At 38.9% G+C, this 24,024-nt stretch overlaps 1 protein-coding gene across 1 annotated transcript in view; it reads right to left on the reverse strand.

The window, feature by feature from the left end:
- rimbp2b (RIMS binding protein 2b) overlaps positions 1-24,024 on the reverse strand; it is a gene marked incomplete at its 5' end in the record, with an annotated part of 90,596 nt that overhangs the window by 9,131 nt on the left and 57,441 nt on the right. Inside the window, 15 exon segments of the mRNA XM_079467250.1 lie at positions 1,020-1,784; positions 4,493-4,648; positions 5,748-5,897; positions 6,068-6,715; positions 7,950-8,099; positions 12,005-12,052; positions 12,054-12,988; positions 13,526-13,635; positions 14,430-14,509; positions 15,740-15,909; positions 17,192-17,402; positions 17,633-17,674; positions 19,354-19,374; positions 20,967-21,017; positions 22,847-22,951. Coding sequence (XP_079323376.1) covers positions 1,020-1,784; positions 4,493-4,648; positions 5,748-5,897; positions 6,068-6,715; positions 7,950-8,099; positions 12,005-12,052; positions 12,054-12,988; positions 13,526-13,635; positions 14,430-14,509; positions 15,740-15,909; positions 17,192-17,402; positions 17,633-17,674; positions 19,354-19,374; positions 20,967-21,017; positions 22,847-22,951 — 3,642 coding nt within the window.

Genomic DNA, 24,024 nt, shown 5'->3' on the forward strand with positions numbered 1-24,024 from the left:
ACAACAATATGAGCAGGGTTTTGGCAGAAATCAGATGCTTAATTAAAGACCATTTTGGTTTTTGTTCTGCACCGTATCAGTTTGTGAACGTCTGGGAATGTTTTGGAAAGTTTACTATATATGGACCACAGATGTCCATATGTAGTAAGGGCCATAACCACCACATATCACCTATTCTAAATATGGTTAACACAAATCGTTTGTCAATAAATAATTTGTACATTCTCATTTGGTCCCAACTAATATTGAATATTTGGTTATAGACCACTTCGGAAGACGTGAACAAAGCTAGTCCAACGTTGGTCCAGAAGGACTGCCTGTTTCAGTTTTTTAACACTACTCTAATGTTTGAACAAATTACAACAAACAGAACATGTTAAACAAATATCTTTTAAGATTTTATCATATATTTAAGATAAAAAATTATTTTATTAATTAAATAAATAAATAAATAACTGAAAACAGCAGTGATTCTGGACCAGTGTTTACATCATGCAAAATGGTCTATATTCTTGATAGTAGTACAAAAACCTTGCTGAATGAGATATTCCTGCACTCCTTAAGCTCTAAAGTACATTAACCATGTAAAATAAATTATTTATATAGTTGATGGACTGTGACGTGAGCAACAGTATTATTTGATTCGAAAAATCTCTTACCACAGAAACAAGAAACGCTGAGAAATGGCCTTTAGGTAATCAAAACAAAACTACATGTTTGCAAAATTTCACTCGACAATCTAGGAATCAAATAAAGTCACATCTCTCAAATAAATCACATAGCTAAAACAACACCCCAAAGAAAACAATCAAAACAACACCAAAATATATGAAATAAAAATAAAAACTATAAGCAACATCTGGCGCAAAAGACGAACCAAAAAACTACAACCACACGAATGAGAGACTGGGTGGAAGACCATGATAATAAGAATGGCTGTATTGCTTGTCGATGAGAACAGAAAGCAGCAGGTGGATGAGGAGAGCGGAATGATGACAGGAGGGGTAGGAGACACACACCAGGGGTTCATCCATTGCCCTGTTGAGCCTGGCAACAGAGTAGGCCCTAATGTCCCCGTGATAGGTCCTGCCAACCTCGCTCAGCCTGCCCTCGCTCTGGAACCTGCGCTGAGGATGGTGATGATGCGGATAATAGTGGTAATGATGATACGACTCCCGCATGCTCCTCCTCTCCGGAATGACGTCCAGGAAGTCCTCCTCCATGCTGCATTGTCGAGCGAGGTTCCTTTTCCTGCCGGCAGCCAGCGCACGACGCTCCGCTGGCCCCTCGCTGTGGATGATCCGCATGTTGTGGCCAGAGCCCACCCGCAGCGGGCTGCCCCCCGTGTAGGAATGGTACCCTCCTCGGTATCCGAGCGAGCCCTCCTCCTCACTGCCACAGTCAAGTCCGCTGTCCGGGCTCTTGGTGGTTTGTCTGCTACTGCTGCTGCTCCAGCATGGACCTCCGGGAGCCCTCTCATCTATGGAGGTGTAACGCGGAGAGGAGCGTTGCCTTTGCAGCCTACGGACACACTTGCTGGGTGACAGGTGGTTTGGCTGCCGAGAGTCCTGGTCATAAGGCCGGGGGCTCATGCACGGAGTGCCCGGATGGGTTTCCTCGAAACGCAGACGTTGGCCCATGACCTCGGTGTCCGGTTCCTCTTCTGCCACCTCCGGGATGCTGTGGAGCCGCTTATGGGAGCGTAAGGAGCGCTGCCGCACCACCTCACGCTGGAGATCCCAACTATCACGCTCCACGGCGAGGTCCTGACGCCTGTAATACGCCTTTGGGAGGCCAGAGAGGGTAATTGACGAGCCAAAGGTTTGGTTTTTCAACAAGTTAAAATCGGGATTGTTTTTGTTTTGATGGTGTTAGAACAGGCAGAGAAGATAAAACAGTGTGCAAATAGAGAACAAAATGGGAAAAGAAAGACAAAATAAAGGTAGAATTAGTTATCGGAGGTCATGGCCGAATGTTGGGCATGCAATCTCATTCCGTGATGAACATGACATGCAACAGAAGGGAATCTGTTGGCGGAAGACGTCAGGAAATGCAAACCGTACAGAAAATGGGAATTGGAAAGTATCACATTAATTGTGGAGGGCAAAGCAGAATCCCAAAAGAAAATCGTGATGAGAAATTATCAAACACAGAACAAAAATAAATCAATAACCGGCGATCAAAGGAATCTACGGAAAGAATCTACAAACTACAAGTGAATAATAAAACAAACAAACAAACAAACAATATGGAGATTTGTCTGCCAAGCAAATTGTGACAACGTTATTGTCTTTTTGTATGTAATACACAGTTATTGGGCCAGTAACCTGAAATAAAAAATACTGTTAACAGATATTTTGGTTAGTAAAAATTACTACATTAAAGGGACAGTTCACCCAAAAATTATTGATTTACCCACCCTCAGGTGGTTTCAAAATTGTTTACATTTCTCTGTTCAGTTGAACACAAAGAAATATATTTGGGGAAAAAAAGTTCATGGACATCATTTACATCTATTCTGTTGAACACAAAATGAGATACTTTGTAGAATTTAGGAAAGCAAACAGTTCTGCAGCACCATTGACACCCTATTTATTTTTCATACTATGGTAGTCCATGAGAACTGAAAAAACTCACATTCTTCCAAATATCTTCCTTTGTGTTCAGCAGAACAAAGAAATGTATACAGATTTGGAACAACTTGAGGGTGACTAAATGGTGACGAATTTTCATTATTGTGTGAACTATCCCTTTGAGAAGCCACATTATAAATAGTAATAGTTGTTTTTCAATAGTTTTGTTTCACTGCTTCATAACAAAATATAACGTTGAAAGTGAAGTTTTGACAGGTATCTTGACATCACGCTGAATGTCAGCATAGTTCACTACATTTAAAACATACCCAAAAACAGAATCTTGTAATCTATAGAATATATATCATACCACAATTCCAATGGCCGCTCAGGTCTCCAAAGATAATTCAAAACAAAAATGACAAAAACTGAAATACAACATACCATTTATTGCTCATATATTCATACTGTACAGTTTGTAACCCTGCATTATACTGTATTAGATTTCATATAACATTTGCCGTGAAGAGACACGTATTTACAAGATTGAAAATTACACAAAACAAAGCAAATTTTAACATAAGTGTAACTATGAGACAAACAAACCAAAAGTGAATAATCGTGTCATTTAAGCAAACGTTACTTAAATGAGATTCCCAAAACGCCCCGGAATGATATGTGTATTTTAGCTCATGATACAGTTTGTCCCACAACCGATTTTACACAAGCTTATGCAATACACAAATATAAAAACCTGTCAATAATGATAAAAAAATACATTATAATCGATGTGGAACACCTCAGGCATAGCAAACAAATTCACAACGTATATTTGCACATGTAGGATTGTCATATGCAATTTGTATTTATATAGGATCTGTTTCATAATCCTTTGATCCTGTCTGTATAAACACAAACACCGTATCTACTAGATGTACTGTAACATCAAGTAATCCAGATCTAATACTACTAGATATAAATATATAGTGATGCAATACCTAAAGCTGGAAACAAGTGGAGTGTATAAAAGCATTTCAGATCTTCTACTCATGCAATGCACTTGCACTTTAAGCCATTCAGATGTGTTGCGCTTTGTATGATTAGACAGGCTTATACAAAGCTAGCTAAATGGTTGATGTCGAAGTTCGGCAGTGCAAACCCACCCACCTTTAGGACCCAGGAGAGACTGAGGATGGGGTGATCTGTTTAGATCCTCCAACTACCCTCAGCTTTCAGATGCTCAAACTTTAAACAGGACATCAGACAACCCCAAATTAAAATCCCAATTGCTTTACCATTTTTAACACCCTCCGCTGCTTCTGAAAACCAGCCTAACGTTAAAGGTGTCATGAACTGGCCTTTGTAATTATTTTAGAATGTTGGCTGAGGTCTACTTATGACGTTCACATGGTTTTTACATTCAAAAACATTAAAATCAACAAATAATAGCTTATTTTCAACAACAAGTTTTGAGGGCCGGCTCTTTTTTTTTAAATAAAAGTTGTCATTTCAGTAACAAGGACGTCTTCAGTTCTGACACTTACCGGATGTTCGTTTGAATACGATGAGCTTTCATATAAAAAAGCCAGTGTTAAAATGTATTTCTTAATTCATGACACCTTTAAGAAATACTCACCCATTTACTCAACCCCATGTCATTAGAGAGTTAAACTCAAGAACCAGGAAATTCATACAGGTTTGAAACAACATTAGGCTGAGTAAACAATGATAAAACTTAAGATTTTTGCTAAAAACAGATTCTACACTGTTGAAGTGGCAACTGTCTAATAGTACCCCCTCCGAGGACCCCTACTGACCACTGCATACTCCATCCCCCTGCGTCTGTCCCAGCCTCTAGCCTGCGGCACTGCAGCCCACGCCCAAGACAGACGGCGGCCCGTAGGGTGTCTGTTCCATACCTTTAGCGTGTTGTGCGAGTTGATGCTGCGTCGTCGTCCTTCTTCCAACTGCATCTCTGAGTACAGCTCCTCCTCATCCTCCTCCATGATGTCAGACAGATCCGAGCCCCGACTGCTCTCCGTGAAGTAATCCTCACCATGACTGTAGTGATGATGCTGAGAGGATATTTATGAATGTTATGTTTTTAAATATAACATTATAGTTGTACTGTTCAGATTTACGAAGGCATTTAGACACAATATACATAGCTGTGATTAACTTAAACTTTTAAGTTGAAAAAAACAACTTCATACATCCACTATAGGACCATATAAAAAATACAGAAATAGCTAAGAACACTAAAAACCCTGTGACAAGGGAGATCATTAAAGTAAAGGGATAGTTTAACCAAACATGAAAATGTATCATTTACTAACCCTCAGGTTATTCCAAACCTGTATTAATTCCTTTGTTCTGCTGAACACAAGTAAAAGATCTCATCCCCTTTTACTCCCATAGTATTTTTTTCCCTATCCATGGCAGTAAATGGGAATGTTTGGTTACTGACAATTATCTTTGTGTTCAGCAGAACAAAGGAATTAATACAGGTTTGGAACAAACCTGATGGTGAATAAATGATGAATTTTCATTTTTGGATGAACTATCCCTTTAAATTGAATATATACTGCTGGATGTATAGAAACAGTGGTCCAACCTTCTGATTTTGTCCTGGTGCTCATGAATTCTACCACTGGCCCTGACTGTGTATGAGGACCATAGACTGTATAACATATGGACAAGGTTTCTGATGAGCTGTTTTGAAGCTTAAAGTGGGTGGAGCCGGCCGTTGCCATTTTAGTAACGTGTCACCCACGGATAATGAGCAAACAGGCGGAATGTGGTTTGAGCTGAGGCGCCTTGTCACTCAACCTAACTGGCCACTTACCCAATTTGCTGAATTTTAAGGCTTAATATAAGTTAAACAGGTGAGTTATAAATTAAATCACCCTACTCACAGTTGTTATGAAAGGTAAAATTAGCTATATAGACCAAAATATAATTTTTACCAGGCTGCAAACATGTTTTTTTCTGCTGTTTCTGGCCATTTTAACACGGGGCTCAATGAGATTCTGCTCTGTTTTGGAGCCAGTCTCTATCGGCCAGTCGACGAATTGCTGTTTAAGTCACTTCCGTGTTGGCTTCAAGAGAGGAAGGATGCCACTTGGTGAGGACATGAAGAACTGGAAGAGCATTTGAGAGTATCTCTAGACTCACGTGTCTGCCCAGCTCTGAACCTCTGAGAAATTCATCCACAGAAGCTCCTCTTCGCCTGATGTGGGGGGAGTCGTACCCGTCCTCTTCTTCATCCGAGTTTAATGAGTGCAAGACATTACCCCTCTCTCTGAAGATGTTCCTCCTCTCCACCTGAAACGCATCACAACTATCATATATAAAAATGTACCGATGTTTTGACCAATCAATGGCATCTAAAGAATGGTAATCTTCAGAATCTGTAAATATAACTCCTATGGGTGGATAAATTTAGTATCAGTGGATCTCTACTTTCAAAGTACATCTGTTTTCTCTGGACTCACCCTGTTGTTTGGAGGGTTCCTCTGCGCCGCTTGGCGGGCCATTTCACGAGCCACCGTGTTAGATATGGGCGTTCCCTGAGGTTGCGGCAAGATCCTCTGGGGAGAGGGTGAGCGTCGGCCTTCTATGTGAGGTGGCTCTAGCGTGTGCCCCCGGTGCGGTAAGGGTGACGGTGCCCGAGGATGTGGCTCCCAGGGCTGCCCCAGTCGCCTGCCCATCTCTGGCTCTTTGGCATGGGGGTCTCTGGCACTTGGTAGGAGTTTGGGTTTAGACATGGGGTACTGTGTGGGCGAGGGGTGGATGTGATGCTGAGGGGGTTGAGGGTGAGGCGGAGGGTGTGGCGGTTGGGGTGGCGGGGCACTGTGAGGTTGGACATGTGGCTGGGGGTGGGTTGGAGGGTAGGCCTGAGGGTAAGGGGGTGGTTGTGTCTGAGAATGAGGCTGGGGGTGAGGTGGAGGATGAGACTGGAGGTGCGGGTGTGAATGGTGGTGAGGCACCAGGACGGTGTGTGGAATGGAGGCCGCGGGAGAGTCCTGAGACTCTCCTTGTGCTGATATTGTCCTCACGACAACCTCCTGTGCTTCCAGACACTGGATACGGTTCACTTCCACCGTAACGAAATCCGCTGTGGGGAACATTACCTCTGCTATCTGAAAACAAACCAACAAGCAAACAAAACAAATACAGCATGAACAAATGTATCTGCAGGCCTCAACGATAAGGATTTTAAACTGCTCCACAAGAGCAAATTTTTCTGTGGAAAAAATGTTACTACATATTTTGTGGCAAACATATTTCATATGAGCTACTGTTTCCTTAGAAAACTAATATTTTGATAATATTGAATTTCATATTTATAGTTTTTATATTTTGTTTTATTTTTTCATTTTTATTTATGTTTTTGAGATATTCAAAATTTCAGCCACATTACAGTAGTGGTCAAAAGTGATAGCCAACTTTACACAACTGACATCTTTGCCCTTATTATCAAAGATGTCTCAAAAAGATCCAATGCATGATGTGTATTTGTGATTAGATTAAAATCCGAATATCAGTTTTGAGAAGAATTTCAGTGGCTTTACAAAAGCAAGACCCAGGAGAATGGCTACACAATATCACTACATAAGGAGATAAGAAAAATGAATATCACCTAAAATTGTTGTCAATGTACTGAAGTTTTGTCCAAAATTGTCAAAAAATATATAACTGCTAGACTTTTTTTGTACAGCTAATATTTTGTTCAAATATGTGTATTAAGTAAGATTGTCCAAATTACTTTTATAAACCCCTGCATTACATAACACTCACTGCACACTGGGACATTTGGCTGCCAATGATAGAAATGCTCACGAGATGGCGCCAGTGAGCAAAATGAAATGATTCCATTCCTCACTCCTGCAGTTACCTAGAAAGCACATCAATATGTTCTATATGAAATAGCATGCCTGACCTCAAATAACTGATCCTGGACCTATTTTATGGCTCTGATAGCGGTTTTAATAATTTAGAGTTTCCAGTTGTTCATTGTCTAAAAGAAAAAAACTGACATATTAAAAGTTCAGGTTTTTTTCTGTATTTTTTCTATTAAATGCAAATTACATGACTGATGTTACAGTTAGGAATGCACAATATATTACCAGCCATATCGGTATAGGCCGACGGTATAGGCATGGAAAATGACTTTTAGGAAAAATTGTACTAAATGTTACCCTGTTTTCTGCAGTCAATGTTTTAAAATAAAGGTAGAAGTCCACTCCAGGCTCAGGAAAAATGTATATTTTCCGATATATCGGTTATTGGCTTCCAAGGATAGAGAATTATCAGTAATTGTTATAGGCCAAAATGGACATATCCCTAGTTACAGTAGATATAACGTCATCTCACCTTTTGACCTTTAGTGCAGACTATATAGCCAATAACATTGGCTCCATTGGATGTGCCGGCAGGTGTAAGAACAGGAGGCTTCCAGCAAATTTGCAAGACTCCAGGAGTCTGTCCCATCTGAACCTGCACGTCCTGAGGAGGCAACGGAGGTCCTGTGAGAAAAAGAAGATACACACAAACAAAACATGACAGAAGTTCCATAAATTAGTGTGCTACAATATACCAAGATTCAACCAAATTTTGCTATACACTGAAACTGCAACTCTATTTGTGTTTGTTCATGAGCTGTAATGCAAAAACGCATACATGCCTATGGAGAAAATATGATGCATTTGTAATGAGCCTGGCAATGTGTGGGGGTGCGTGCACATTATGAAAGGGCCGCCAGCTGGCCGCAGACTTTCACAGTATTTGCCTATGTCAGGACTCATTTTATGTATGCTGAATTGTTTTTATCATACACGTTATATGTGTGAGCGGCAATAGAGCCGCACCATCTCACACCTACAACACACATTCACTTATAACTAAACATCACAAATGTTTAATGTAACGCTGCTGAAGTGAACAAGAGTGCAAAATGAACATTCTTAGTGATCTAACCTTTGAAATAAACGTCTAAGATACCTTATTTAACATCAACATTGAATTGTGTTTATAGGTTTTTACCCTATATATGTCCTAAATCTGATAAAACTTAATATTCTTGACTCAATGACAACCTCTCACTATCAAACAACTAATTGAGATAAGTTATCTTGGCTTTATTCCAGAAAGCAGGAAGTCCGACCACAGGTTTGATTCTGCTCATGGATCTCACTAATCCCCCATGATTGCTCCTCTGGCCTCCGCATGATAGATCATTATGGGAGAACTCAATGCATGACTGACAGACAACCATGCTCTAGGACCCTGGGGAATCCCTGGGCACAGTTACGTAGGAGGAAACTTTTGAATGCGTTAAATGTCGTAAAATAAAACAATAGAGAGTTATTAGTTTAAATTGAGTTCGTTTTCAGATGCAGTGTACATTATTTACGGCAATAATATGACATCAAATCAATCCAAACGGATTCATTAGAAGACGGTTTTACTCCACCACCTATGTGATGTCATCAACTATGTTTTGGAATCAATGTGCTTCCAACGACACAAGTGCGACAAAGTTACTATGTTTTTGGGAAACAGTCATGAGTAGCTGGTTAGTTTCTCAAACGGTGCATGGCACTATGGTGGTTAACCAGCGAGTTATGTCTTTGTTCGAGTGCCTGTGCAAGAGCTAAACTTGGATCATGTCATTTGCGAAGCTGATCCAGAGAAACGGGATCAATGGTGTGTAAATGAATACAGCTCAAAGGCTGTCTTCATCCATTCAGGCTTTCGTCTATGTGGTTAGATGTCTGCAGGTGCATCCAGCGTGGAAGTGGCACACAATGAAAGAAGCCCACAGAATGTGTTGTTCACACAAAATGTGTTGTTTTCAGACTATGAAAATTCTGTTAATTGAATAAAACATCAAATATTTTTTTGAAACTTTAGCTAAATGAAAATTAGGAATTGACTATTTATAGGTATGTGTTTTAGTAAAATTATCGTTTTAATTTCAGTCTGTGAACTAGTGACAACAGGTCTACTAAATTCCACAAAAAATATTAATTTTTGCATTTATTTGCAGAAAATGCAAATCTGCTAAATGACTAAATGTAATGTAAATGTAAATGTGAACATCTAAAAAGGCTGATTTAATGAAAATTTTGAGAAGTCCCTAGAATTGTTATGTGGCTGTATATTATATGAACACAAACATTTATTGGAGTCGCACTAAATGCAATCTTAAACAAGAAAAACTAAAACTAAACAAAATTGCTAAAAAATAATATGAAGACTAAAAAAATAAAAGCTACTGAAAAATATGAATGAAACCACATGAAACTAAAAAAACTAACCTAAAAAAGACCTCTGCCACACACATGGAGGAGTAGAACATAATGCATGGACAGAGTTATGCAAAGCACTATTGTGGAAATCCAATAATCTGCAATAGGGTCCGTTTCATCATTCCAGTGTCCCTTACACTAAATATCAATTAATTTACACAACAATGAAACACAATTACTGAGAGCAGGAGAAAGCCTTTCATTTCACATTCAAGTTTAACATCTGGACTGTTTCCAGTTTGAAGTATAAGTTCATGATCTTTGAAAAGAGGAAATGTAGCACAGGGGAGGTGATGCTTCTCATGTAGTTTCTCTTCAGGGTTGGGTACACACAGTTGCTGATGCTGCTTCTGTTATATTGATTGCTAGCTTGGAGATGGTGTTAAATTTGCACACGTTCCTTTAAGTTTTATTAAAGCTTGTGCTGCTGGTGGGAATTGGGAAAATGAATGCAAATGCAGAATCGATTTGAAGGGATAAAAAGTCTGACATCATTTATTCACCCTCATGTGGTTCAAAACATGTATGCGAGTATTCATTATGTGGCACACAAAAGAAGATATTTTGAGAAATGTCTCAGTGGTTTTGTGTCCATACAGGAGGTCAATGGGAGCCAATGTTTTTTGGTTAGCAACATTCTTTAAAATATCTTCTTTTGTTTTCTGCAAAAGAGATTACATTTGTATTCTTGATAAATACTATCCCTTTAAATTCATAAAAGAAATATATCATAACCAAACATTTTATGGTTATGTGCCATCTAAAGAGGATTATTTATACTGTGCTGTATGACTCTTCTGAAACCCTAAACTGTTAGGTCATATTCCTTATCTATTCAAGCGTCATTTTAATCATACTTTTTTAATCATGTCTAGTGTGACCGCTGAGGGCCACAGCACCGCAGGGACCTGCATTAACTCTGACACCTTTTAGTTTCGACTGCTGCCAATGGCAGTCACTCTCTGGATTGGCGAGAACTCACTGAAACCATCTTCATATGCATGTCAGCTCTGTTTTTTGGCACTGCAGCGAGTGTGTATATGTGTGTGTGTGTGTGTGTGCATGCGTGGGAGGCGGACTAAAAAAAGAGAGAGGACTCCCTTCAGAAGCTGAATTCTGGGCATCCCCCTCATTTCCCCCCATTCCTCATATCCTTTCTGATATTTTTTCATCACCACTCGCTCTGCTTCCCTACTGCGGCAAACGCTCGGCCCATTTCCATTCATCGCGCATTCATTCATTTCTTCTGCTGTCTCTCGTCTGGTCTCCAAAGCTGGGAAAGCTTAGGTCCTTGGGGAAACGCATCAAGATGAAGAGAAGCAAAATGCAAGTCGTCGGATCAACATCTCAGGTAGACGTCTGCTTAATAGTTGCTGTATGGAAACAGGAGCAGACGCTGCACTTGTTTGTACACTAATGTGTCATAGGGTTGTTTTAATCATGGCTTCATATGCTTTAGAGGCTCTCTAGGGTAAGATTAAGAAGCTCATTATAGCTCGAAACTCACAGTCTTCTACTACAGCTGGAGACTTCCCATGAAAGCACTGGTTGTTTTTGTTAGATCATCTAAACTATTACTATGTCTATGCCTTCTATTACTATGTCTTCTTTTCGACAAATTTTCACGTTGATCCAACAACAATTCATTCATTGACAGTGCGTCTGGCAGTTTACAGGCAATCATTAAGGTTACATGTCTTGATCAAGCACAATCCACTGACAGCTGTGAGTTCTGCATATAGATACATCACAGAAGATATATACAGCACGAGCTGTGAACAGGGTGTCATCGCCTCATCCTTCATCAAAGCACACAGAATGTTCACCTTCACAGAAACAGCTTGAAAAGACCTAAAATAGACGTAGAGCTTCTATTCACTAACATAAAATGAAAACACTTGAACCTTTCTGTCACCTGCCCACAGATGGCAGATCTCTCCAAGATCTCATTTATTTATTTCATAACCGTGCTCAAAATCAGTTAGGACACCTTAGTGGTGGTAGCACAACAACAAAATCTTGTTCTTCGTATAATTCATTCATAGAGTACTCTTTAAAAAACATTAAATTAGTAGTATGACTAAGTGATGACTAAGTCTCAGTCTACCTGTTGATACAAAATGAACATTGAGTAAAATCTAATTTGTATTTAAAGCTAAAACCCACCTGCCGGTTGTGTGCAGAACTCCACCGAGACCTCTTTCTTCTCCCTGTGTTCAAGAGGCAGCTGCCAGGGCATCTGATGAGGTCTGGCCACCACCCGTATCTTATACACCGTTGTGGGCTTTAGGTTGTAGAACTGATACTTGTATCCTCCAGGCTTCACCACATCATACTCCACATCATTCAGGTAGATCGTATGGCTGTAGTTACTGTTGCTCGGCATCCAGACTAGCTCTGCCGTCACCTGCGTGATGTTCTCCACACGGAGATAATAGGGAGCCACCACCACATCCTTCCCCACCAGCAGGGTGCAGCGCAGTGGATCCGAGAGCCCGCGCTCCGTCACGCTCTGGACTGAGATGCGATGCGTGCAGGAGGCCAGGTTCAGCTTCTCGATCAAGGATTTTGTGCGGCCGCCGAACGGCACGCTCATGCGAACTTCCTGATCCACCAGCACGTTATAACCGTTGATGGGACCCCATCCGGGCAGCACCACCGGCGGGTCCCAGCTTAAGATCACGCTCTTGGCCAGCTGCTTGATCAAGGTAATGCGGCGGGGATAAGGCACGATGTCTTCTCCGATCTCGTCGATGTTCACGTCCAGCGTGCCCGTGCCATTGCTGCAGGATCCTATGAAGTCCATGCCTAGCCCCATGCTCATGCCCAAGCTGCTCATGCCCAAAGTACTTACGCCCAGGCTGCTCACTCCACTGCTGCTGCTGGTGCCAGTCCCGGTACCCGAGCCCAAGGCATCCAGCTTCTCCGACAGCAGGGTACTTAGAGTGCTCACGGCGCTGCTCGGCATGGACGCGGGGCTGTGGTTGAGGTAGGACGGTTCCTTGATGCGGTCCAAGAGAGGAACCGAAGGGAGCTCCTCATCCTGGATAAAGTCCACGAAGTTGGAGGGGACAAGACCCTGCTGCCCATCCAACAACTCCCCTGGAGAGCAGAAGAAGAAATGAAAAGTAGCAATAGGGAGACAGAGCAGACAAAGCGATGAGAAATGCGGTATTGAAAATTTTGCAAGATGTCAAAAATAAGCACTTTCCAGAAGCGCTTTCTGTTTAATTCCTGTTTAATGCTGTCCTTTCAAAACCGTCCAAAATTGCTGTTTTTAAGGAAATGGAAAAAAACACTGTACTTTTTAGATGATTGAAGTACTGTGTTGACAAAGTTGACATGCATATTTAATGCTTTTTTTTGGTTAGATACTTGCAAAATCCAGTCACAAACATGTGTGACTTATAAGAATGATTGAAGAAATTTTAATCACGTAGTGATTCTGGACTGGTGTTATTTATGTGTTGCAAAGTGGTTTATATAAAGAAAATACAGAGAATATTAAACCTCCTCAGTTCTTGTGGGGAAATGACTTATTTTTTTTGTTTCACAACTTTGAAAGAATATGTCACTGATTTGTAAACATTGTGATAAATAGTAGTTGTATTCAGCTATTAAGTCTGAAACGTGACATACCCTCATAGAATCCGTCCTCATCCATGGTCCCATAAACATACAAGTACTTCCCAGCTAACAGGGGGAGCTCTGCTTCAGGGTGCTCATTCGGGCCATCGTAAGGATTGTAACTACACAGTGAAAATAACGTTGTTACATAGATTGCAGAACACGTGGCTTTGCATTATTTGTATATTCAGGGCAAAAAAAATTCTAGGATACGAATATATTTTTTTTTGCCTTTTTCAAGCTGTTAGACAGGATGGAAGAATTTGACAGGAAAGTGTGCGGTCGAGAGTAGCGAGTGGGATCGGCAAAGGACCTCGAGTTAGGGATGGGCGATACTGCAAAATTTGGTAACGATCTGATACCAAGTAAATGAAAGTGAATGCATCATCACTTTGCTAAATCAGAATATATTTTGAGATATTTTTTAAGATTTTGTCATTTGTGCTCTCAGAGTGCAAGTACTTTATCATGTCAATGTAAAAACCCAGGACAGATTTTAAACACTTAGGCCAAATAAATTTTTTTTTTACAACTGCAATGAACTAAATTTATAGACATAAAATTCACATAAAATGATTATCGAATAACAACGTTTTAAAAAGTAGTTTTTTGGACAGAAACAATAATACCAAAACTACCACTCCCTTAACACTTCCCTGTATTTAAAAGAATGTAAAACAATTACGAATAGGAAAACAAATATACATTTTAAATAAAGTTCACAAAATTATTACTACATGTTTTTGTTATTCTTATTCGATTTTTGGTCTATTACGTGCCTGGGACGTGCCAGTTAACATGCGTTGCCAGAACGCTTATAAAGCCAACCCCTTTAGTGATAAACATTAGACCTGTTACAATGCCTAATAACATGTCATGTGTAACACATTACAACAGCTGTAGCAAGTTCACTCACTTGTAGCGAGCAACACACAATCGGACTTTGCCTGTGTATCTGGATTTAGACCTGGGAGACAAGGTGCTTTCTTTGTCCATCTGAGGGAGACAAAAAGACAGATCAGAGTAGTCATTTAAATATTGTAGCTCAAAGCACTAAGAGATTACACCCAACACAGAGCTATGAACAAATAAATGTGTTGAAAAACTGGATGATCCTTTTTTCCAAGATTTTTCATCAAAGTGTGAAATAATTGAGAGCAAATTCCAGTGTGAAATTTGATAATGTGGGAGATTAAGCCAATAACGCCAACAGACCACAGTCTGAACAGACAGATTGGACTATTCACACCCACACACACTCTGTTAACACACACACACAACCTGTCACTGTATACTGTAATTATTCTCATAACCGCAAAAGCACTGGGGTACATGAGACACGTCTAGAATCTACTTCTATTCTGTTCTCTTCTGTTCTATTCTGTTCTATGCCATGCCATTCCATGGACTGATTCAGATTCTACTCCAGCTTTGCTTCAGGAATTCAAATGTGACCACATGTAGATAACATCTTCCGTATCTTATGACAAAACACATATGACAACTAATCACCAGACATGCGAGAACCAATGAGATTTTATCAACATGCTGCCATTATTGAATTTAGCGCTGGAATCTTCTTGTTTACATTTCAGTTTTGCGAAACAAGCTAAAAATCGTGTCGCTCACGAACATTTCATTTAGCTTTAGAAGACATTTATTAATCCATTTACTTGGAGCATTACCATTTTTATATTTTGTATTAGATGGGTAACATGATGGCATTTTAAAATAAAAAAGTTAATTTGTGTTCAAGTGAAGTCATATACATCTGGGATTTCATGGGGGTGAGTAAAATATGAAAGAATTTTCATTTTTAAGTGAGCTAATGATGGCCTTGCCTGTGTCTATTTAAAGCTGAAACCTGTAACTTTTGCCTCTTTTCACCATCTCTGCTTGGGGGTAAGACAAAGTTCAGATTTTTATGTACTTGGTCAATAACAGAATTTGTCTAAAAAAATTGCAGCCTAAAATCACAGTCACACTGAGGAGATACTTTACACTATTTGTTGATTTTTATGCAGAATACAAGTGCACAACCAAATCAGCTTTCAGAAAACTACGATGACATATAGCAAATTTACATCTCAAGACTTATTTATGATTTAAAGTTGAATTCAATTGAACATCTAATCTTTCATTCAAGCTTTAAACTCAAGATTACAAGAACTGACATTAAAGGTTTCCTTGAAGTAAAAAGTTGAGTGATTGGTCGATGGTACTTACAGCAGCAGCGATGACAGGCCGCACCTCTGAGAGAAAAGGCCGTCGTGGGGTGGAGGGCATGCTGCGAGACAGGAAGGTGGGTTTGACAGACAGGAGCTCTACCTTCTCCCCCTCACTCATCTGCAGAGGCCGAATGAGTTCGGAGATCTTACTCACAGGATCCTCATTACCTTCACACACACACACACACACACACAGGAAGGTGAGTGATTGCTTCATTACCCGCCGGAAAACCTCTATCCTCCTCCACATCCAGCACATTAACACAGAAACATACAGTAGGAGTCCGACTGCAAAAATAGTTTTAGTGGATGTATGATTTCAATGAATGTGATGTCAGGTGTTTTAGTAAAGTAACCACAGACGTTGTTAGTCATATTAGATAATTACATTTAATGGAGTTTGACAATCAGAAAGTGTTTTCTCTTTCTTTTGAACGTAACAAGTTTATTTACTTTTCTGTGATGCTTTGCTTGAAAGTTTCTTTCATTATCTACATACAGCCACGGACAAAATTAGAGACCATTCCAAATTTCCATTTAATCATAATTTCTAGGCGTATATCATTTCAGTCCACGGTGTTGAATATCAACAAAATCAAACCTCAGGAGTCACATAAAAATCAGGAGTCGCATCCAACTGCAATGTGGAAGACGGACAGCTTGATAAGACACGAAGACACATAAAAGCTGTGATAAAAGCTATCGCATAAAAAACTATTCGTGAACTTTTCGTTAATACAATGTTCAAATATTACTGTTCTTTTGCTTAAAAGTGAACATGAACATGTTTTCTTTGCAGTATTTCTGAAAAAATACAGAGCATCTTGTTGTCACCAGTTGTCATGTTTTGCAAATAAAAGCAACTAGAAACAATATTTGTATATGAAATTTGGGAGAAATATTGTTGGTAGTGCAACGAACGAAACAAAAATTATAATAATAATAATTTACCTAAACACAAACTTATAAATAGTGAATTCAGAAAACCTAAAATTGGACTTAGAAATGGTCTCTTAATTTTAAAATCTTGAGTTGTAAATAGCTCTGGAAAAAATGAGGAGCGACAACAAGTCACAAACAGCGATGTGAAAAACTGAGAATGCCATCAGGGGTATCCTGTGAAATACTTATATAATACAAATACATCACAGTGTTGTTTAACATTAATATCATCTTGACTTCTTTGTAGTATTCAAGATCTAACACATTGCATCTCTTTGTTTTATTCTGCTAACAAATGCATGGACTTTGGGAGAAATGTTGTCACAAGTTCACAGAATAAAACAATAATTTCACTTAATGATGAAAGCCTATCTATAAATAGAAAATTCAGGAAAACAAATGTTGGAGTGGATTCTTTATTTTTCCCACCCCTGTGTATAAGGACACATTGAAAGTGTTTAACAATTAAAGTGTCAATAAAATTGAGTTCTTTCATCAGTATGTGTACCTTTCCCTGTGGGGGCAGCGAGGCCGTTGAGGAGCTGAGAGAGTGAGAGGGGTTTAGTGGGCGAGCTGGGCAAGTCGCCTCCTGTCAGCTGACTGCTGCTCAGGATGTCTAACGTCCCAGCCTGCAACCTAAACTTCTCTAATTCTTTTGACAGCAGGTTAAACTGCTCACTCTGTGTCCGGCATTTTTCCTCCAGTTCTCTTACTTTAGCCTGGAAACAAAGAGAGAGAGAAAGAGAAGCTGGCATTAGAATCACGTACATGTCTGATAAGAGCATAGAAAACTTCTAATAGTAACTACTGTACAATAACACACCAAACTGATAAAAGCTAATGAATGAATTCTGCCACCTCTAGCAACATTTACTGTGGCTGAAAAGCACAAGACAATGACGGCAATCTACCACAGCATAGCCTACATCCGAAAGGAGGATTTTCCTACCAAAAACCGCATAGTGCTCTTAGTGCGGAGGACACTTCTCAGCTTGAGACACAACAGAATCAAACAAAGACAGGAGTCAATCTACTGTATGTTCAGCTGTTACAACAAAACTCTTTTTTTTTCGGTTATGGAGTTAGAGATGAGAGGTTAGATGACATGGATAAGGTTATATCACTCATGCCAAAATAACGGTAAAAGCCATCAACCCCATCGATGATGTGAAGAAACTCACATGAACACTCCTATAGAAATTTGAGGATCATGTGAGTTTGCATTTTTATATGAAACTGTAATTTATACATTGTACATTATGTGTGTGCACAGATTATTCACTAAACAGGGATTGTTTAGGCATGGCAATGACAGAAAGTCATGATCTGTGATCCATCAGTCAATGGAATGGTTTCTGCCCCCGACTGATGGTTTTTGCAAACGCACATATCCGCGAAACACTAGCAGGAATAACACAAAGCTGCATTCATGCATCAGAACAGAAGAGCTGTAAGGATCAGGCAGTGAATGAGAAATTCTAACAACAATGGAACGGATGAAAAAAAAAGAGTGTTTCATTTGTAGTGTTTCATGTTCAGAGGTCTTCTTTATCTTCATTTATCTCCTGTGTTAAGCTTGTTTTTAATCAGACAAACTGCCTCCTAAGAGGCATGAGGGGATAAGAGGCTGCTTTTTAAAAGCTAGGATTGAAGTTAAAATCAAGGTTGAAACAAGACTTTTGTTGCTCGTTGTTTATTCGTTGCAAATTCTTTTATTTTTCTTATGCCAGCTTGTATGGCAACTCTCATGGCGAGAAACAAGTATTGCTATTTGAAAATAAAACTAAATATGATTGTTAAAATATTTTTTAATTTCTAATTTCTTTTCTAGAAGAATTGATGTGTGAGACCTAAGTGTAGTGGATCAATGACTTGATCAAACTATTGTTTAAAAACTGTACTGTTATTCATAGTGCATATTGATTTATTACATTAATATATTTGTGTCAACTGTTCAACTGTTTTTTATTATAAATCTTTTTTCTAAAAACATTATTGAGAAAAAACAATTAATCGTGATTAATTGCATCCAGAATAAACGTTTGTGTTTACGTAATATATGTCTGTATTTTGTATTTATAAACACATACATGTGTACATATTTAGGAGATGTTTACATGTATTTTTTATACTTACCAATATTTCAAATTATATATAAATCTTTTTTTAACTTTATGCTTTATATTTTTCTTCAATATATGCGTGTATGTGTTAATTATGTGTACAAAGTTAATATGCACAGTACACAGACATACTGTATATTATGTAAACACTTTAATTCTGGATTCATTAATCGTTTGACAGCCCTAAAAAAAGTATGAAACTATGATTATGTTTAATAAAATTTAAACTACGTTTTTCATGTGCTTACAAAAAATGAAAAAGATACGACAAAATAATCAGAATTATTAAGAAAAACATTTGTATTTGAAGATGTATTTCTAAACCATTACAAACTTAATTTGGGTACTGTATGTATAAAATGACTATGATGGTGTAACATTAAAAAAGTGTGATCACTTGATCTATGACAATATAGATTCAAGTTATTGATCGCATGTTAACAGGTCAGTCATGGATATGTTCAAGACAGGACAGCTATAGGTGACAGGAACTGCCCCCAATGAACCACACGGGGAAGAGAGGAAAAACTCTGAGGAGGAGAAATACCTGCATGCTGTCCAAGTGATTCTGCATATGCAAACAAACAAACAAAACAAAAACAAAAAAGACCAGTAACATAGTGACAAGAGAAACCAAATCACAGTTGCGCACACAAGCATCGATAACACTTTACAATGTGGGTCCATTTGTTAACATTAATTGACTACATGATTAACAATACTAACAACGAACAATACTTGTTCAGCATTTATTCATCTCCATAATGTCAATTTAAGGATTTACAAGTTTAAATTAAAAACAAATATTTTAATAGTAGTTTGTGCACAATGAAAAACATGAACAATCGCATTTGTATTACCCAACATTAAAGATCGGGTATCATGCATTTTCATGCATTCTGGCTTCCCATGCTCAACATGGTCAACTTGTTAAAAAACAAGTTGGACATATGAACAAGTATTTGTTTACTTGATACACTCCCCAAGCACTCCAACTTGTTTCCGAAAGTTTTTTATAACTCTGTCGTCACAAGGATCCTATTCCTCTTACTGGCCATTCTCCCGGATAAGCAAGGCAAACGACAGAGCCCGGCCATGAGCCAACCGCCAAGCGAGACACGCTTACCATCAAGATTATCTGCGCTGCGTCAAGATGGGCTGTTACTCTTGCCATAGTGAAGTTTAGTTGTGTCTGTTTGTTCACGGCATCAGTGGATATAATGCTGGACTTGGAGTTTGTTTGAAACTGTTAGATGGCGCGGCCCCAGTGCTAAAAGATGCCGGACTTAACCGGGATGAGGTAAGTCAAACTAAGTCACACGTCTGTGTTTTGTTGGCAAGCGGCCTGTACGTGTATAATCTACAAAATACGAAGGGAATAATGTGATGATGTGTTGCTTGCTCGTGCTGTAGTTCCATCCCACTTTCCCCACTAGTCCCACTTCTAGCAAAAATCGTACCGCTGTATCTCTATGTTATAAATCGGATCAAACAAAATACTCTTCGAAGATACAACTTATGCAATACTACTGTATAGGCACTCGAGACTAATATGACATTGTCAGAAACTGCCTGTGATAAGCGATCTTTAACCAAGAATTATGAATGCTTTAAAAAGAAACTGCTTGGTGTTAGTTGATGTTAGCAAATGTATTAATTGATGTTAACAAATAAAACATTATTGTAAAGTGTTATGCAGACTTTTCAAACACAGCTCCTGAGGTCACCCGACATCATTACAGTAGCCTACTGTATTGTTGCATTTTAATACCATATATATTCAATAATGGAGGCAATGAGAAAACAACACATTAAAACACGCTCATTAAATCTCAAAATATGTGCCAGAGAGATGTTCTGTATATTACTTTATATAAACATTCACCACAGGTAGACAAAAGAAAAGATTTTTATAACAAAATGTATTTAATTGTAAAATAATGCATCCTGTTCTTCTAATTAAATAACATGATGAAAGTTTAGATGTGACTCATACATCAGCCAAATTTACGGCTTTTATGAAACATTATGGCGGCACATGTGAAAATGTGCTGTACTTTAACTACCGGCGGGCAGAGCTACAGTACGGTTAGAAATGCATGCTTATATCCACGCCCACATTCACATGCATGGAACCGTCAACATGTGCAAGTTACTCACCTCTAACAGATGGACAGCGCCTTCGTGTTCCTTCTTAGCCTCAACTTGAGCCTAAACATAACACCAAAAAATGAACACATTTGAATCTTTCTACTGGCTTGCAACACCAAGGTCATGGGTTCGATTCCAATGCCCAACTGCATTAATCTAAATACCAGCAGGTTGCTTTGAATGAAAGTATCTGTCAAATATATACATGTAATTTTTGTTGGCATATATAAGCTTCTTGGGTAATTTTGACCCATCTACTCAAAATGTTTTGGTTTTGGTCAAATAAAGTTTAAAGAACGATGCTTTGCCCTGTAGGATCATTCAATGCTACTCAGCAGCAGCTGTGGAAAACAACGGTCAGTTCCACATGAAAAGAGCAACATCTGTTTAAGATTCAACTTCTGATGCTTCAAACCATGATGAGGTATTCATGCATGCATATTCCACTACATAACATTACAACTCCCTTCTGAAGCTAATCTTAAATTTTCCTAAAAAAGATCCCGTGTGTGTAACTTTCTCATTGTCTCTCTAACAGAAGCGATCCCTGCAGTAAATGCAGACAATGAGTCAAACGTTTTGGCAAGCAACAATGTTCTCACACTCAGGAGTCAGATTCGATCACCTGCTCCACCGTTTCATTAAAGCCATTCACTCTGAGCAGTGAATTCAGCTCATTCTCTTCATTCAAGTGGAGAAATGAAAGTAATAGTTACTTAAAGCTCATTTTGATTAATCTCTCTTTATTATGAGAGGATGCAGTATTTTTTATTACTGGGTGTTGTTTTAAAAGGCACTTATGTCCCAGAGGTTGATTTTAATCGTTTTTCTTTTTGTTATATAAAAATGTCTTGGAAACAGGTTACTGTGCCTTGTCTTACTCTTTTCTAAGAGTTTCAATCTTAAAAGTAACACCAATCATAAATAACAACTATGACAATCTAGATCTAGTTGTTGTTTTGAAATAAAAAGACTGTCATTAAATACAGCTGAGACAGTGTTCTTAAAAGCTCAGTTTTTGTTGGACGAGAGAGCAAGATAAAAGACAATAATATACATGTTCTCATTAATATGGATACATAAGATTATTTTTTAATAAATACGATTAGAAAACGAAGTATTTGAAAGGGATAGTTCACCCAAAAATGAAAACTCTCTGTCATGAATCACTCACTCTCCAGTTGTCCCAAACCTGTATAAATGTATTTGTTTGGTTGAACGCAGAGAAAGATATTTGGAGGAATGCATGTAACCAAACAGTTCTTGCACCATTAACTACCATAGTAGGAAAAATGACAATGGTAGTCAAAAGTGCCCCAGAACTGTTTGCTTTCCTACATTCTTCAACATTCTTCTTTTGTATTCAACAGAACAAAGACATTTATAAAGCAATTTTCCTACTATGGAGGTCAGTGATGACCAATTGTTTGGTTATAAGCATTCTTCCAAATATCTTTCTCTGCCTTCATCCGAAAAAAGACATTTATACAGATTTGGAACAACTTGAGGGTGAGTAAATGATGACAGAATTTTCATTTCTGGGTGAACTGTTCATCGAAGGGAGTTTCTTATACCTAAAAACCCCAGCGGCAAATTTGCCCACTAAACCCCCCAAATCTACAAAACTGCTTGTGGTTGTAAATGTTTCGTTGATAAATTTTAAATATAAAGTCAGTGCAAAACGTGACACTCATGTGTGAAACTGATACTTATAGCAACAAGCAAACATATATAAATCCAGTAAAAGGGGGTCAGGCTGGTTTCATGCTGGCCCAAGGTGGCCTACTATACCACCTTAAACCAGTTTTATATGAATCTCTATCCCAGAAAGCCGTTTTAACATTTGGCCTGTGCGTGAGATGATGTGGACAGGAAACCTGACCTCTCACCTTCTGCAGAAGGTCAATCTCCTGCTGCTTGGCACTGAGGACGACCAGGGCTTGTTCATGCTCTAATTCTAGCTGCTGCCTCCTCTCTGCAGCCTCTCGCATATGCTGGAGAAAGAGAGAGAGGGAGAGAGAGAGAGAGAGAGAGAGAGAGAGAGAGAGAGAGAGAGTGGTGAGACGAAAGCAAAGGACAGAGAGAATGAGAGCAATGATCAATCATTATTAAAGGCTCTCTAGGGCCCCGCTGCAATGCATTTAGCTGCTGTAAAATACAGGCAAAATAAGAGTCCCTGCACTGATCTACATAGTAACTCCCTGTGTCTTAAAGTTTTTAAGAGATCATCACCGTCTTTATCCCTTTTCATTTAGTAGTATCTAATCTAAACCCTAGGATTTGTATCTGGCACATCCTGACATAATAACGTAAAGCAACTTCAATTAGCTAAAGCTGGCATGTGGTTTAAACTGGACTCCCAGCCTGACCACATCAGGGTTTTTTGACCCCTCGTGTCATTCACCTACATATCACTGTTTTCCTTCTGAAACCTCAACCATATTTCCATGCTTTGTGATTTTTTGTCATAAATCATTATTATTAGTCACCTTTTATGTTTGTCACTGGTTTTGCAACTATCTACCCGATAAATAGTATTGAAAAGTGCTTGTCAACTTTGACAATAACATTTTTATTCATTTAAAAAAGCACAGTGTTTTTCCTGTCCCCATTTCCTGAAAAACATAGTGAATTGGAAGGTTTTGGAAGGACACCGACGATACGACTCTTTCTTCTGTGGAACACAAAAGAAGATATTTTGAGAAATGTCTCTGAGGTTTTGTGTCCATACAATGGAAGTCAATGGAAGCCAATGTTGTTTGGTTCCCAACGTTCCTTTCAATATACAGCATCATCTAAACAATAATTATACTTCTATATCTGCAGTTTACCCAAAAGAGTAAAAAATAAAGTCATTAATCCAGGTTTTGTTTGCTTGCTTCAACCCTTCAGGTAAAGCAAAAACAGAAGCGATGCATCACGTCATCCAGCCAGACCGAGCACAGCCATGAAGCTTCGCATAATCAATAAATGATTTAAGGTGACGGCTCTGTACATGAAGGGGTGTGCAAACAACACAGCATGGTCAATCAGTGTCGGTTACCACCCAGAAACCCAAAAAGTGAGG

The sequence above is a fragment of the Barbatula barbatula genome (genome assembly GCF_947034865.1).
Source record: "Barbatula barbatula genome assembly, chromosome: 11".
NCBI lineage: Eukaryota > Metazoa > Chordata > Actinopteri > Cypriniformes > Nemacheilidae > Barbatula > Barbatula barbatula.